This window comes from Protopterus annectens, chromosome 12.part0, assembly GCF_019279795.1.
Source record: "Protopterus annectens isolate FY-2018-M chromosome 12.part0, PAN1.0, whole genome shotgun sequence".
In the NCBI taxonomy this organism is placed as follows: Eukaryota; Metazoa; Chordata; order Ceratodontiformes; family Protopteridae; genus Protopterus; species Protopterus annectens.
In genome coordinates this window covers 175,385,755-175,403,986 of record NC_056746.1, presented here as the reverse complement: position 1 = coordinate 175,403,986, position 18,232 = coordinate 175,385,755, and the positions used below count along the sequence as shown (strand labels likewise).

Below are 18,232 nucleotides of genomic sequence, written 5' to 3'. Positions count from 1 at the left end.
CTTACAGGCATCAGTTGCTGTTGTACTATACCTGGTGCTGATCCTAGCAATTTTTAGCAATTATAATTCCACAAATTTAGGTGTGTTTGGCTTTCATGCTCAGATGCAGCTACTTGTACATCTTAATTTTCGATTGTAATGATGTGAGGTAGTGCCAGCTATGCCAGAGAGAGAAGGTCAGTGCATGTGTAACATATGCCAGCACAGCTACCTGGAGTTTTGTAAAGAATATTATGTCATTTCTGAATATCAAACTGATTTGTACAGATGCTTGTGTTAAAATGTATTTGTAAAGTTGTTAAAGAAATATACATGTATGTTAGACTGTATTGTAACTGATGAAATGTATATATGTTAACATAGAATACTGGAAAGGAAGAGGTTAAGCTCAGCCCAGCTAACCTTATGAAAAGTAGCCTGAAATTAAATCACTTGGTTTAGGCCATAAAGATTTTATCTCACAGGCCTGAATGCAGCCAGAGATGCAAGGTCTGTGCTGGGATCCTGCTCTTATGGTTCTTAGTAGTGAACTAATTCCTACCCTGAGGTACCAGAGAATGGCTGGTTAGCCTCTGCAGGAAGGATGAAAGGGTTGGAATTATTTACACCCTCCAGATGCTGTATTAAGCCTTAAAAGTTATATGTGTGAATTGTGACAACATCTGTGCCAGATCCTGTCTCAAGTTTCTAGTGAGAGGGTAGTGTGGGAACCACAGAGTCAGACGACCAGATATGATGTCATCCTGTAGCCAACACTGAAATTGTATTTTAGATACTAGCGAGAGATGTGTCGGTAGCACTCAGCACTCTGTTTTGGAATTGACAAGACCACCCACCCACTTCATCTTGCCTTGCTTTAGTAAGAAACCATGGAATAGTAATTCTTCAGTCAGATAAGAAAATATAGTGAGATTAGTTAAATATCATTTTTCTGTATCTGTCTAAATCTTTCCACCTGTGTTGTTTTTATATTTCTTGTGATTTAAAACTCTGATATTTATTGAAAATATACATTTAGTATGTTCATGTTTTGTATTTTATTATTTATTATTAAATACATTTACACCTTTCATTGTGGCTGGTCTTTTAGAAAATATTTTAGCCTCTGAGAGTAATTGCATTTACTTGGTGGCACTGTGGCTTCACACTCCTGAAAGTCTTGCCGATTGGTTAATACTACCATTTGTATAAGCATTAATTTTACTTAGAGTAATTGGGTACCCGGGTAAGAGACTTAAAGTAGCTGGATGACGACAGTGAATCTACCTTATAGTCTGGGTGGAGGTGGCATAGCTGGTAAATCTGTGCCAGCCTTTCCCAAGTTTGTGTGTGTGTGTGAAAATCAAATCTCAAAGAGTATGTGTGTCAGCGACTTGGAAAAGGGACACAGCACTGATTTCTGCAGAGAGAGAAAGCTGAAGTCTTATATGGGGCCTGGAGAGAAAGTCTAGCCCCAGGTATGGCGTGTACTTCCTGCTTGCTCTTAATGGAAATTGTGCTTGGTGCAGAGAGCTGCATCAGAAATTACTGTGTGTATCTACTTTTGTTCTAAGTAAACATTCCCCACTGGTGTCAGTGGTAAGGATTGAGGCTCCTTGATTACTGGCCCACAGAGGGACGTCACACTGACAACTAAAAATAAGAACTTATTGTCATTTGCATCTCATAACGTATTCATTAAACTGTACCCCATCATTTGCATACCCCTATTTATGTACCTTTTTGCTCATTATCTTTTACTGTTAGCTGCTTCTGTGAATCGGTACATAGCTGCTCATGCTCTATTTCAGCACAATAGTGTGTTACACACTATGCAACTTGGCTATGAATACCGGACAAAACATCATGTAGCGGTTATGCAAAATAGTTTTGAACAAAGTTATAGCATACTTCCAATCAACCATCTGTTTTCAATTTTGAAAATGCCCTAATACAGTTCTTGTGCTGCAATTCAGAATGTAAAGGATAATCTTGGATATTTCATACAACCATATTTGAAATATTTCAAAACAAACTACAGCACTAAAATGCATTTAAAAGTAAGGAAATGTTCTCTTGGCATTCTTTTTACATTACAAACTTATTTATAGTATTGCATATTGAGTATTACTCAATGTGTAATTAAAATAATAATGCATGTTCCTTACATTTCAGGCACAAGTCCTTTTAGAGATATTAAAAAACTCTAACATTCAACAATAGAAGTTGTTGTGTCTTTCGGCTTTTCCCGGTTAGGGGTCGCCACAGCGGAACTCCGGTCCGCTAATGATTGGCAGTAGATTTTCACGGTGCCGATTTGCCAGCTCGACGCCCAACCTTCAACAAAGGCATGTCCATTCACGCATGTCTTTCGGAACGCCACTCGACCCGTGAGGAGGACATGCAGACTCCACACAGAGGGCATTCCCCGCACACTAGCTGAGAATTGAACGAGAGAGCCTCTTGGTGTGAGGCAACAAGGCTACCGCTGCACCACCGTGGATTACATTCAACAACAGAAGTAAAGTAGTAATACATATGAAAAACATAGACTAATTTTTTCCTCTCAGTTTCTTCAGTGTGTTAAAAAACAATTAAACATTCACCAAATGAAAAACCCAACAAAGTGTTTTAAGATATCAGCATCCCCAAGAGAAAACATTTAAAATCAATTAGAACACATGCCCAAAGTGTATGGTGGAATCCACCTTCATCTCACAATTCAGGAGGACATATTGATCGCAACAGAGACTTTTGTTCAGAGAATGTTACTAAAAGCACATCTGCCCCCCCCCCTCCCCAGAGGTAGCATTTATATATATAACTCTATAAAACATTTCTCTAGATAATGCATAAGAAACATTTCTGAAGATAAATCTAACCCTTCTAATAGGGAATATAAGTAACCTTACTAAAACTTGTTCTTCAAAACTAAACATTGATACAAACTTGAGTGTGTCACTAACTCCAAGTGGGCAGAATTAACCTTCACAGTGGGCAGAATTAACCTTCACAGAATTAACCTTCACTATCACAGAAACTCTTCATAAAAATATAATTCAGAAATGTTTATTTACCCCTGGAGTATAGAAGGTTGAAGGCTCCAATAAACTGGAATTCCAGCTCCTCTTTTTAAGGTCCTGACATGAAGTCAAGCCTAGTTTATTATGCCACTTTTGCATTAACCTGCCCAATCCAATAAAGATAAATAACTGTTGTTAGATGAAATTTAAGTGTGTTTACAATATGTGTTGCAAGGACAATGGCATCTTAAATCGCTGAGCTATTCTGTGTTTGAAAAATCTGATGTAGACAAAAGTAGTGAACCAACCACCAGGACCGTGCAGCAAAATATTTCAATTGTTGAGCAGAACTGTCCATAAACTGCATATAAGGCTGCAATGCCTGTGATGAAAAAAGATGCTACTCCATTGTAAAAATGAGCAATCTTTTAATGATGAACAGCTTCAGATTTCATTGTTTGAAAAATCTAGAAGTGTTTCCCACATAGAAAGCTCTAAAAGTACAAGTCAAGCAGTGGCGGATTTAGGCATGGTCGTAGGGGCGCACGCCGGCCCCTTTTTCAACTTTCATTTTTTTTTGGAAATCGCGCCGGTCACTTTTCCAACTTTCTTTTTTTTTTTTATTTTGTTCAGGTGCATCTTTCCTGAAGAATCCTGTCACCGACGTCCAAATACATTGATTGAAGATGTGATTGGAGGTTGCAGTCAGATGATTTTTTTTTAACAACATTTATAATGGTCCTCCTCGAACTGCATCTCCCTTTATAATTTAGGCGCATTGGTGAGAACTGTCAGTGTTGTTGTCAGAAGACAAACAATCTTGTTCAATTTTGAAAATACTAGCTGGACAAATTGTCGAAACGACTTTATAATTACTGCTACTGGAGTGATCTGCTTTGAGGTAATGTAAAATTCTTTTGACACCAATTTTCAATGCGCCAAAGAAGTTGGGTATGAATAGCACTCCATATGTGCTAGAAGAATGGAATCAGACCTATTCTCACAAATCGAGACTATTTAATTTCCAAAGTTATTTTAATACCCAGCATGTAAAGTAGACGTGCTCCCAAATGTTACAAGTGTGCAAGGCTGTCCCACATCCCTTGAACTCAAAAGTTAAGTCCAGTGGTTATGTTCTCACCATGTTGTTACTGCTACCAGGGAATATAAGTTAACCTTTGAGATGACTGACATTGACACTAACCTCATTCCCCAACGGTTTCTAGAACAGAGTTTGCAGTCAGCCCCTGAGGCTTTCCCAAGAGGGGGCAGGGGGAGGGAAATGGGGACCAAGAGAAGACGAGCTGTCGCCAGGAAATGAGTGACTCCATACTGGCATTAAACAAGTAAGGGAGACAAAGGAAATTGAACACTGACATTTGTCATTGTTAAGGCTCTTAACTTAAGAGACAGGTGTGTTGATGAATAGTACATGCATTCTGATGTCAATTAAATGCTAACACAGTTGTAAAAGTTGTGCACTTGACACGTACACTTTCCCTCGCAAGGAGAGTGTGTGAGTGAGTGTCCCCTTGCATGTATACAGTATTTTATCTTGCAGTAACATCACCTAATCTATCCAGTCATTGTCAAACATTATATGGCTCATTCAAATCCTGCCTCTTAAACACTGTTCCTTCTCTGCATATATAAAGTTTGCAATTACAGTTGCCATGGTGCCTGTGATGTATAATGTTTGCAAGTACAACAGTGTCAGTTTGTTTTTCATTTATATAAATGTTAGGTTGCAAAAAATTTGAAATTCTCTCGGTGTTAAAAAAACTCTCTTTAAGGACATATACGGAAAGTAACAGAGTTGCTAGTGTCATTGTTTTCAGTGGCACTTTTTGCATATTGGAGGTAAAGGTGTGAGTTGCATTTGCAACTGATAATGTCCCGCGTGACTAGTAGACACCCGTGACAGATGCACAAACCTTTCCTTTAAGTAAACTTGACAAGTATTGATGCCCTAGTTAGTAAAGGTGTTCAGGTAATACTGACATAAAGGTTGAGTGGTACTCATAAACTGGATGCAGTTTTGCTGGAAATGTTTTGGATTTAGGGTTTCAAATCTGAAACTGCCTTTTAAACATAACGTTTGGGGGATGTGTGACCATGAATTGGGAATGGTAAACCAAACTCCAATGGAGTATTTTTAAATTTTGCACCAGTTGAAATCTTTTGTTCATTGTGGAGAAGGAGGACTTATTTTATTTTTGCTTTTTTTTGAATTGTTGGAAAGTTTTTGTCAGTCACTTTGGGCTGCATAAATATTTGTGACATAAGACTCAACACAGCTCATGTACCAGGAAGCAGAATGTCTGGGTCTAACGTTAAGGTAGCAGTTTGAGTCTGACCCGTCAACAAAAGAGGTAATTATACTAAATCCAGGGCCACCAGGAACACTGCCCGATTCTTGATTTTTATTCAGCCTGTCGTAGTCTTTTCCTGTTATGCTTTGCAGTCTCTTAAAGGCGACTTGCTTTATTTGTTAAAGTCTGTTGACTGCGTGGAAAGTATAAGGAGGAAGGAAAAGTGGGTTACATCAGTGAACATAGTTCGTGGGCGATCACACCCTTTCTCCAGAATAAATCTTAATTTGTTGTACTATATTTTCTTTGCTACTGCATGGATTACTGAACTGCAGTGTTGTCTAGTGGTAAACGCTAGAAAAGACATGATTGTTCACACGAGTTCTGTGTACGGTTAGATTGTGCATCTTTTAGTAGGAGGTGTAGTACATATACAGATGTATAGTAAAGTTAAGTAATTTCTGTTAATACATGTCCATGTAACTAAGGCTGTATTAGCTTTTGCATTTATTGAACTGCTCGTGCTTGATTGAGAAATCCACTGGCTCATCCATTGTTTCCTTATATGTTTAACTGTGTTGGTAGGATGAGCTTCTGCATTTATTTTAGTGACTAGTTTTGAAGATGTTTGTTTAAGACTGACAGCTCTATGGCCCTGTCTTTCTTGTGATGAAGAGCTATTAAAACAGTTAACAGTCTGTTATACAATTTAACACATTCAATTTTTGTTGTAGCTAACTGTTGTATGTTTCTGTTATCAATTAATATTTATAGCTTGCCATTAATTGTCCATTACAGTCCCTGTAAACTCTGATTTTTTTTTTATTTGCTGTTCTAGCATCTTGAGTTTGGTAACAACCAGAAGATACATTAATTTCCCTTAGCAGAATTATTTTCCACTGGGGGCTGACTTTTTCTAACTGTATGCAGCTATGTACTGCCTCACTTATTTGTGCGATTAATTTGATAAATTGCATACATAAATTAATTTTCTTATATTACGGTTTAATATAAAAACATCAGTAGCAAACCAAATGTCCTGCAAATTAGTCCAGTAAAGGAAGTTCAAAAGACAGAATTAAGGTGCAATATGGAGTTTTCAATCCTAAAAACAAAAGTACGAAGACTGTAGACATTTTAAATAGGCATGGCAGTCTGCCTATTGATATAAGTTAATCACCTTATCCCAGTGTTATAGGTTTTTTTTTTTTTGTATTTTTTTGGTAGTTTGACTGGGCTGTGGTAGTCCCTTTTCAGTGGAGGCCTAGGGTGAAAAGGTTCATTTACAACAGGCAGTTTTATGCATCACAGAAAAATGTAAATCTTAAGATTACAGTATGGACATAGAGTTACTGAAAGATATTTTTCCTAGAGAGTATCCTGCAGTCAATCATCGCTTCTGTCAGCACCAGTGCATTGCTACATTTTGTGTATATTTCCCCTAGAATATTCAGATGGATTAGCATATATTTGTTCTGGTGTGGTCGGACTTTGAAGACCACACATTTCACTGTGGTTATTTCCACCTTCTCACGTTTTTTTTTCCAAGTTTATAACAGTGCATATGCCCAGTATAACATGGAAGGAGAATGATGTGACTTGGTATGTACAACCAATCATCTTTTCCAAGCATGCATTGAAAATTCTTGTACTGTCTGTACATGTGCTGTGAGCTGCACAGGAATTACTTATTTCTAACACCATATCCACAGTAAAATCATGTGCAACTGAATTTAAATTGATGTTTTTCCACACGTGATGTCAGAGCTTCTTAAGGTAACATTTTCACAGCCACCAATGCTAGTGTCTCGCTTTCCTGCTTTCACCCAGTAGTCAACTAACCAGACTGCCCCCCCCCCCTTTGCAAATTCCTGGATCCGCCACTGTCAAGTAAATAACCCAATCACTTAAGAGGGTGATTAGATGGCACACAGTGACAGCCCAGGATGTGTTAAAAGATGTAAAAATATATCCTATCAGCAAATTTACAATGTTTACAGCAGTCACTGGGTAGACAACCCTTAGATGTTAAACCCAAGATATTTTGTGACACAGAAGGTCTTTTCAAGAGCTTAAAGGAAGAAAAATGTTGGCATAGATTATCCCTGCTGTAGGCAAAATGGCACTGCTCCATTAAAATAGAGCATAAAAATACACCTGCTGTTAGAATAATACCTACAGATAATATTACAAATCCAGTGGCTGTTACTCCCTTGAGTTGTAATAAGTCTCAGCTCTGGTCTTCCCTTCAAAAATGTATACTTGGTGTTGTATTGAGGTATATTATACCTTTCAAGGGAAGAAACTCGTTGAATGGAATTCCTTATTACTTCCTTTCTATAAGCCCTATGACTAAAACAAAGAGACACATCAATATACTGCATATTAAAATTAGCTGCATTAGTTCAGACCAATCCTAAAAAAAGTTTAAGAAAAAGATCGCAAATATTCAGATAGGGGTTCTGCAAAGGAGCCCCTGCCAGAAACTATCGAGTATACCAAAGGTGATGAACCATGACTTATCTATGTTGGATAATAAAAAGGTAGCCCATGCAAACTGGGTATGACCCAACGTGTTTTCTATTGTGGAATATTTACAGCATGTCAGTCTTTGTAGGGATATTAATTTGGTGAATGTATAATGGCATGTGTCATGCTGATGAAGCTGTTAGAGGTAAATGGCCAATGTGTATCTTCCCAGGTATTACCACTAATCAAGAATTTTCTTCAGTTACTGAACACTAGAGGATTTTTTTTTCTTTTTTGACTGATTTACCCCATGCATTTAGCCCTGTGGGGTCAGAGTGACTATTTTTCTGGCCTTGGTTCCTTTTCAAATAATACAGTCCTTAGTAAAAAATAGAGATTGCACTAACAAAAACAAAAAGCTAATAATATGCAAGGTGCAATATAGCAATTATTCAACAGTCAATCAAATCTAGATCATATCAATGATCGTGGTCAAACATTATTACAATAGTGCAAAAATGAAGTCTAGCAAAACGAGATTATATCAAAGCTGAAAAGAGAAGTATGAATGAGGTTAGACAGACAAAGGGAAACTTTTAACATTCATAACTGATACCCTTTTTAGATGAGTTCCTGTAGCTCTGATGTAAAGAGGTCAGCTTTGTTTATGGAAGAAAAATTTGGAGCCATTTTCAAATTACATTGAACTGACCAGCTGCAATGTACTTCTAAAATGAAAGAGGAGAAACGTTGTACACTTGTGAAAAAGTGAATGCAAGACATCCATTGCCAACACAACTGTGACCAGAACATTTTGTATACATGTGACAGGGACCCAAAGTGCTTAGTCTAAGACTCAGCTCTATAAGTGATCTGCATGCAGTCTAGTCTGGGTGTGGACATTAGAAACCCTTCCCCTAGATAGCAGTGCATATATTCTCCTCATGTTCTTGGAACCAGGCTGTATTACACAAATTAATTACTAAAATATACTTGGATACATTTTCTTGCTATTACTTCACTCTTGTTTGGCAGTAGTGGGATTCAAACCCCATCAGTGCCAGCAATCCTGATACTGCAGCTGGCATCCTGCCATTTGGGTATTATATTGATGGCAGTGGTGCCACCACACTTCACAAAGATGTCCACCAACATACATGCAAAAAAAAGATCATTAAGTAGTAATACATTCCTCCAAATAATTTAATATAAAATTATATAACTATAAAAAAAACAAATAATACAATATAATATAACAAAATATAGGTATAGAAGAAATGTTACAGGTGAACAAAGTTTATTTTGGGATTACAGTAAACATTCAATTGTATAAATCATAGCATACCAGGTGTAAAACTAATATAACTTAAAGTTGCTACTCTTGGTTTTATGGGTGATAAACTTGTTAGAAAATTAACTTAGGAGTACAACAATAAATGACACAACTATCCCACTGCAGGGCACGATTATCAGAATGTCAGGTGGATCAGTACTGAACCCATGTTCATTCTCAGTCTTTAAACCAGACCTCAAAGGGTTCACATTAACGGCATGTATTAAACATGCAGATGACACCAAGTTGATGAAAACCATGACAGTGAAAAAGATTCAAAACTTTTACATACTGAACTAAAAGATAAAAAACTTAGTGCATGGTTTATGACAGATCAACAAGTAAAATATTGAATTTCATTTAGGCCAAAATCTAAAAGAATGGTATATACCAGAGGTAGTCGTAAGTGGAAAGCTTCCATTTTATTAAGATTCAGAAATCAAGGCAGATGAAGCAATTCAACTTTCGGGACCATATTTACTCCATATGTAACAGTGCCATGAAAACATCATGATACAGTCAAAATTCATAAAATAAGACCAAAGTAACTGTTGACTTCCCTGTTTAGATAATTAGTATGGGTTATGTTAAAGAACCCCATATTTCTTTAAAGATATACGATGAATTAGGGGGGCAGACATGAGTTATACAACTAACAAAATATCCACAGTTATACAAAGAGCAATTTAAATCTATAATTTTACTGAGATACAGAAAACTTGCAGGTGCTCTATCTATTATCCCAAAGTCCATGAGCATAAATATTTATTTGATTTTTATTAGTAAAAGAACACTGGCAGTGACGTTTAACTGGGAGGGATAAAAAAGTTGTCTAGAATACTTGGAAAAATAGTAAGTGTTTAAACTAACCACAGAAACAATACTGCAACAAGAGAAATATTGCTAACTAGGATTAAAGTAGTTCAGATTACAGAAAAAAAGTAAAGATCTTTTGGATGAATACTTTGTGGAAAATGGGTTCCTATTAGATGAACAAATGATCAAAATGTTGAGTACAACATGCTCGACACACTTTGATCAATTGTTCATCTAATCGAACACTGAAAAAGACGAAAACTGGAGTTCCAAAAAGTTTTAGTTGGCCATGGTGGTGAGTGTAGCTTGTGACATAAGGACGCTACACTGTCTGGAATGGCTAGGTAGGTGAATTCCATACTTGTGTGTTTGTGTTGCGATTACCAGGTAATTACCCTTTCCCCAGTGTAGAGCAATCTCGGAGTTGGTATATATAGTTGGCGGGGTGAAGGGCGAAGAGTGTGTTTAGGTTTGAAAGTTGTTGAATGATGTGAGAATGTATGGGTTTATATGTATTAGTCGTGTGTGTGTGTGTGTTGCATGTTAGTGTAGGGAAGGTGTGGGACAAACTAAACTTTTCTGAACTCCGGTTTTCATTATTTTAAGGGTTCGATTAGATGAACGTTCAATCAAAGTGTGTTGAGCATGTTGTATTCGACATTTTGATCATTTGTTCATCTAATATAGACCTGAAAAAAATATATTATCAGATAAAATGGTAAGACTATCCAGATTAACATTTATTTGGCACATAAAATGCATGCGTGTGTGTATATCTCTTAATGTTTGATTTGCTACAACTGCTAGGGACATCTTTTCATCACAGGAAATATAAAATACAAATACAGACCCTCCAATCACATGAGGATTTACAAGATTTATGCACATCTGGGAGTGGGAAGGGATACACTGTAACTTAGTAGATTTTTTTTTTTATTTTCTAAGGAGGAAGGAAAATATCGGCTATTCTAGGAGATGCAGCTCAGAGTCTGGAGCCGAGAAGGCAGCCCATGCAGAATCTTAAAAAGAGAAGAATCATGCACAAGTCTGACACTGGTTCATTCCCGCTTCATGCCCGCTTCATCTGGTTCAAGGTCACAGGGGAAATAAAACCTGTCCAGGCATAAAGCAGCGAATTTCATTTTGGATAAAGCACCAGTCTATCAGAGGATTTACACATGTACTAATTCATACATTACACACACACCTACAGGCAAGCTAAGGGAGTATCAATTCATCTACACTATTTCATTATGCCTTTGGCATATGAGAGGAAACTAGATTTCCCGAAAAATAATCATATGGACTCTTACCCCACACAGCGGGCACCCCAACCAAAAACCAACTTACAAAGCCAAACAATATCAGGTAGTATTGCTAACTACTGCATCATTGTGATACCCATGTTTTCTGTCAAACCTGTAATATCACCCAATATGAGAAAACAGTCTTTGATTACTTAGAAGCCTCTAAATGTAAAAATAATTCAAGCAGAAGCATACACTCTCCTTTACTCTGTTCTAAACTTTGTTAACATCTACATGCTAAATTGAACAATGTGGGTTACAGCACTACCTTTAGAATTCTGAGAGCAACACCCTCTGTAGTGCTGACATGAAATGTACAGTGGTGTTTTTCACTGGCAATGGACATTGCGAATGCATGGCTAGACTTATGAAGATCCTTACGGTTGATTAGCCTTGTTAAGTACCTATGAACAAATGGCGAACCTAAGTAGCCTATTACTGCCAGATGTTGAACAATGCCTTACTGGTTAAGAAACCAAGGCAGGTCTATGGCCTATTACCATGTGGTGGTTTGGATATCTTAACAGTCACATTATAAACTCACAAACGTAGTGATGTATATATTTTTCTAGTTATGTTTGCAAGTGTTCTTCTACATATACAAAATAAGAGAAAATAGTAATATATTTCCCTTCTGTACTAAGGACACCTCAGTTATATAAAATAACAATGGTGTAGTAACTGTAGCATTAAATTCACTCCTGTTTAGAATCTTTTTCACAGCTGTCTCAGTCACCAAATATGCAGAAGAATACAAACTGGGCAACATTGTCCTTAACCGTGCTGACACCACATCACTTCAAAGGGTATTTAATATTATACATATATAGCAATGACTTTCCTTTAATGACAAAAGTACAACATTCTGGCATTTAGACCTCTCCTCCAACACCAGATTTTTATACTGTTGACAAACTAATAAAAGCTGAAAAATAGTACAGACCTTAACAGTCCTTGTAGACAATGGTATTTTACCTGACATCCCTATACCCACTACCATCCGCAAAGCATGAGATATTGCCCACCTAACACTGTGTGGGTTCAAACACTGTTCCAGGGATTTAAATGCACCCTGCACATGGTTTTTATCTGACCAATTATGAAACATTGCAGCCTGCACAAACAGAGTCTGATGTAATGATTCTTCACAAAGAGGACAGAGGGGTTTCATGGCTTGCCTTATACCTAAACACTATTTCTCTCCCTTCTCTGTAGCTTATCATTTTCTTAAAACAGACTTATGCCTGATGTACAGAGCATTAAAAGGCCCCTTACAAAATTAAACTCTGAAAGTGGTTGATCTGAGTACCCCCCGGGAATTGGCCTCAATAAAAATGACTATCCACCATAAACTGAACAATGTTTTCTTTTTTTTTATCTTGAAAACTCCCGCCCATAAGCAATAATCTCTCCTTCCTTCATTCAGCCCATCAATCCGTACCTTCAAGAGGAATTGGATAACTACATGGGCACCCATAAGTTCCAAAATGGGACCCAAGGCACTAAACTTATCAATGTTCAACAGTCCTTGAACATATTCCACAGACCTATAAACCTACAAATTTATTACACTCAGCAAGTTACAGAGGCAAATGAATCTTCTCAGTGGAAGATGGCACCTTAGCTGGTACAAAAGTATGTTGAAATATGCATAGGGAGAAACAGCAGCCATTCAGACACTAGGAGATTTTCTTGGCCATCACAGTGGTAGATTCCACAGTTATAGATCCTTGTTGATAAATTGGTTTACACCAGAAAACTCTAAACATATCTTCAGTACAGCCAGTATCCCTAAGGTAACAGAGTGAAGAATACAAGCTGATCAATATTAAGCTAACAGTTTCTAAATATGGCTGGGGGAGCCAGTGTTGTGTGCAACTAAGTAAGTCATGTGACTAGCAGAGATAACTAAGCTATAACCAAAACTTTATAAATAATACAGGATTGAATAGGCAGGCATTGGAAGCTGGGCAGAACTTATAATCTGCTAGATCTAATATGGTCATAACTTCAGTTAATAGATAAGCTGATGAGTTCCTCAGCAGCTACAGTTGTTCAAGTTCTGAGGCTGGAAGTCTCAGGAACAAGGAGCTGTAAATAGTCCAGTCAGAGGGTAACACAGTATGCACTACAACAGGAAGCTCTTCAGGTTTGTAAAGAGAACAGTCCTAAAAAGGCAGCAGTAAAACCTAAAAATAAATGGTATCTGATCTTTCAGCATCAGTCTGTCATCGAGGATTACCTCCAAGTATATGCATCTTTGACACTGTATTTATTTATTGACATTTGATTAGCAGGAACGTACAACAGTGTAGGTGTCCATTTTCACCAGAGGCGCAAGGAGGAAAGCTCAAAAGTATTAGAAACACGTTTTAAGAATGATAACCTTACAATTTTCAAAAATAATACAAAACATCTACAGTTTAAATAATTATACCAAATTCGACATAATGTGAAAACATCAGTTAAGAATACATACAACTTATGAGACAATGAATTAAACGTTTGGGGACTTTTAGTCAATTTATAGAGAAATTAAATGTACATTAGTATAATACAAACAGGAATTGCAATATGAAGTTAGAGAAAAAATAAGATCATGGCATATTTAAAAAGAGGGTCAAGTGAGAAAAATTGATTGAAGTAAGGAAGTGAATGAAGAAAGAAGAGTAAAGAGGTGCAACTTATGAATAAGTACTTGTTCATATTTAGGAATATAGCTTATCTCGGGGATCAACAAGAACATAGTCAGATTTTGGCTAGGAAACCTTTCAGAATGGTTTTAAAGGACTGGAGATAGGGTTTTGACCTGATGGAAGCAGGTAAGGAGTTCCAGGCCTTAGCAACATTGTACGAGTACAGACCATGCCCAGCAAATTTGATAGGTCTGTGGACATAGAGGGTTTTTTAGTCATTGGATCATAATGACCAGCTGACAATGTAAATTCTATGTTGTCACCATTACAGATGACATTAATAGACAGGACTGGAACATGATAATTGTAGAGAGTGGAGTGCATAGCCATGGCAACTACCTTGGATATCTTGAATATTTTAATTGACTAAATGACATCAACTGGAGGATACAGCCCACATCATATGCAAGTGAGCTTACAGAAGACATAATACCCTGAGAAAAGCAAAGATAAAGCTCTGTGTCATCAGTTTAGCATCAATATGTAAACTTGTCCTCTAAAACACACATCTCCCAAAGGTACTACATAGGCAGACAAAAATACAGAATGCACGATGGGCTTTGAGCCTTGTGGTACACTACTCTTGAATGAGTATAGAGTAGCTGAATTACTACCAGAAACCACATTTTTTAATCAATCAGAAAACTAGGAGGTGAGCCATTCCAGGACTAAAACTGTGAGACCACAAAGAGGTTAACAATGGTCTATAAGGTTTTCTTGATTTAGTGTCTTACATCATAGATTACTGTATTAAGTAATACATTTGTTCTTTATTGTCTAGACAACAAAAGCTAATGATTATCTCTTTTATTACTGTGTGATTAGGGTTAGGACTAGCAAATAAAAATAGGTTAAACATTAAGGGGAAACATGAAAAACGTCTGAAAAACAAGTTCATTTAAACAATGGCACTGCATATTTACTGCCAACTTTCTCAACCAGCAGAAAAGACAGATAGACAGAACTTTAGTCCACTGTCTCATTTCCAGAGAACAAAATGTTTTCACCTCTGCACTTTGGTACCACACTGCAGGGACAGCATCCACGTTCTTCTCCCTCAAAGTGACTTCTAGCCTAAGTTGTACTGTCACTTTAAGAATGTTACAAGTTTGAGGATGTCTGCATAATATTTTGGAAACATAGTACAGCTACTGAACTACAGCTGCTGGTTTCTAATTAAAAAAAAATCAAACCCTCCTCCTTGCTTAGATAAACTGCAACTGTATAGGAAGACGTAAGGTAGCCAATCACCCCTTACACACTTTGAAACCATATCAGATACCAATGGAGTTTGCTTCAGTTCTCCTCCGACACATCTGCTGTCTTATCTCTAATCAAATACTATGCAAACTGTTATTTGTCTTTAGCGATATGTTAAGCCATTGTTCTGCTCTTACATGTTTGAAGAGAAACAATATGCTTTCCTTCATAGTCAAAAGCAAGTTCAAACACTATCTAAAGCAAACTACATTTAGAGAGACAGATAGACTGTGCTGTACTATAAAATCCTTATAAGCTATTATATATACATAAACACATACATACTATATCTATATATATATATATATATATATATATATATATATATATATATATATCTATATATATATATATATATATATATGTGTGTGTATATATATATATATATATATATATATATATATATAGATATATATAGATATATATATATATATATAGATAGATATATATATATATATATATATATATATACACACACATTTACATATAGATATGCACATACATACATACATTTTCACTAACTTACAAACATCATTGCAAAACTCACATTCTGTGACCCATAACACAAAAGTTTGCTTTCCTGTCACAACACTCTATCCCACATTAAAAAGTGGTTTCCTATAACATGCGATGCAATTACTTTAAAACCAAGAGTCAGCGTGGACAGCAACTGGTAGGACAATGTTATTCGCACTGTAATGTTAATTCTTTACCAGAACTCTGCGTTCATGTGGTCAGTACTCTGACCTGAGTCACAATGGTTAAGTCCTGTATAACAGACAAGCAGGATCACAGGACAAGAGACAGACACAAACGCCAAGTTTACAGGAAACATACACCGCGAACTGGGCTGTAATCATTTAATCCTAAAAACTTAACTGCTCCATCCATTATATGATAAAAGTAAAAAAACTTGGACAGCATTACTGGGCGCAAATGGAAAGTACTGCTTTCTGCTAAATTGAGTGTTTTTGGAATAAAGTGCTCATGAATACGAAAACTGCATGACAAGCACAAATGCATTCATACATAGGTCTGCAACACAACAAATGCATGCTAATTTCCCCGAGCCTCATTCTTGCATGATTTTAAATGAACATGCAACTCTCGTTTTCTGAAGCAACCTATAAATGCCATGGAACTATGGGGCCCAACTGTGGATATCAAACTTTGCCCAACACTTTATATACGTAAACCAGCGGGCAGCAGATCCTGTTAGTCATTTTTTCATGTGCATAATAGCCAAGCGCTAACACCCAGCAAATAAAGGGGATGTAGAAAGCGGCATGTAGCGCAGCCCTAAAAAATTATACCTGGCTACATACCGGGATGATCTTAGCTATGCATTTACATTTAAGACAAAGCAAATCGCTTGAGGGCTCTCACCTTAAATGCAATGTCATAGAACTCACTGCTGTTGCTGAGAGAGGGTCGGTTTGGCAGCACGACCCCATTGACTGGCATCTCGGCTCCGGAGCTGCCCTTGCAGGATTTCCCATTCTGCTTAGAGGGCAGGGTAGCTGTTGGGGAGCTGTTCCCTTTGCCTTTCAGGGTCTTTTTCCGGGACATGGCTTGTGATGATTTCACAAAGAACATGTATTTTATTGTGTGTAGCTGTTTTTTTCTTTTTTCGTATTCAGTGCTTAATAATAATACTGAGCCAACCAACGGACAGATGCAGAAGATCCCGTTCACCTGTACTTAAGCAGCATCCTGTTAGGAACACAGACCGCAGCTGGGTTGCTCATCGCCTGCTTGCAGCCGAACTCAGTTACACCAGCGCTTTTTCTGCCTCTTTTCTTCGCACGCTCCAGTTTTGCCGAACTGAGCCTTGTGACCGATAGCTTCAATAACCATTGGCACAGCAGTTAGTGTTTCTTCTCGCCAATTACTGCTAGGTTGGGCGGGGATATGTTAATATCCCGGACGGTAACAAGCAGTGATTCCACGGAAACCAACAGCTGTGCAGTTCTAAAGATGGATGGACGCGTAGTTCGAAGCTCTTTGACAGCACAGGTACTCGGTGAGAATAAAGGGGAGTTTTCACTGATGAGCAGATCTACAGGTGTCTTGCCCCTCAGTCAGAGAGTGCTTGTTAAAGTGATAGCAAAGGTGCGTGATTTATTTTATATCATTGCATCTCTTTTAGTTCCGAAAGGCACGTCTTGGCACCATCTACAAAATATTTACTACATTTCTCGAAAGCTGACGATAAAGGATTCTGGCGTGTGTGCTTCTCAGCCTTTGAATATTAAAAGTCAGTCCTGGGCTGGCACATTCAGAAAATCAAAGCGAAAGGCTCGACGGAGGAGCGCTTACTTATTTTGCTCTATGTAAGAGCTGGAAAAAATGTTCCACGTATAGGTACATGCCGGATTTTATAACGAACCTGCATCCTTAATGTTATGTTTTATTTAGAACATCAGTACATTTTGAAAAACTCAGTGCAAAAATAATAGCGCTGTCGTACCTGAAATGTTTGTAAAAAGCAGGACATCACACGCTGCTGAATGAAAAGGCAGTTCCAGGTTTTGATATTGTATCAAAAATGACCAATTCTACGAAAAATAAGGTTGCCCACCAGGAGTTTGTCAGGAGTTCTCTTCTGCTGAGTTTTAATTTAAAAGAGAACAGACCAGTAATAAACGCGACCGTTTAAAACTGCATTTATTTAACATGTTCCATTACTGCAGTAAATTAATCTTTTGTTGTATCTTTTAAAAAGGCTTATAACAATACATCCTTATAGAATAAGGCAGGACATCTCTCACTCCCACCCTTTGCTCTGATGTGAGGGCAAGCCAAGCATCTCATTCTAATCCAAACATAAAACCAAGATGCGACCGGAGGCAGTCTTTTGTATTCGAAAATTACTGAAAATAACTGTGTTAAAGTTGCTAAATTGTGTTAATTATTGTGTACTTTGAAGATCAGCATGACTCTTTTTCACCACCTTGAAAACCTAATGTCAGGTGAATTGTGCGGTATTACTTGCACCTGTACTTAAACTTATTTAGGTATACATTTTTTTGTCTTT

The 18,232-nt window shown here is 37.3% G+C and overlaps 1 protein-coding gene across 1 annotated transcript in view; it reads right to left on the bottom strand.

Annotated features, from left to right (window-relative positions):
• Positions 1-17,498, bottom strand: part of LOC122816148 (ras-related protein Rab-26-like) — a 73,241-nt gene extending 55,743 nt beyond the window's left edge. The window contains exon 1 of the mRNA XM_044088903.1: positions 16,582-17,498. Within this exon, the coding sequence (XP_043944838.1) occupies positions 16,582-16,791 (210 nt within the window). The 5' untranslated portion in view covers positions 16,792-17,498. The remainder of the gene's footprint in view (positions 1-16,581) is intronic.
• Between the last annotated feature and the right edge of the window lie 734 nt (positions 17,499-18,232).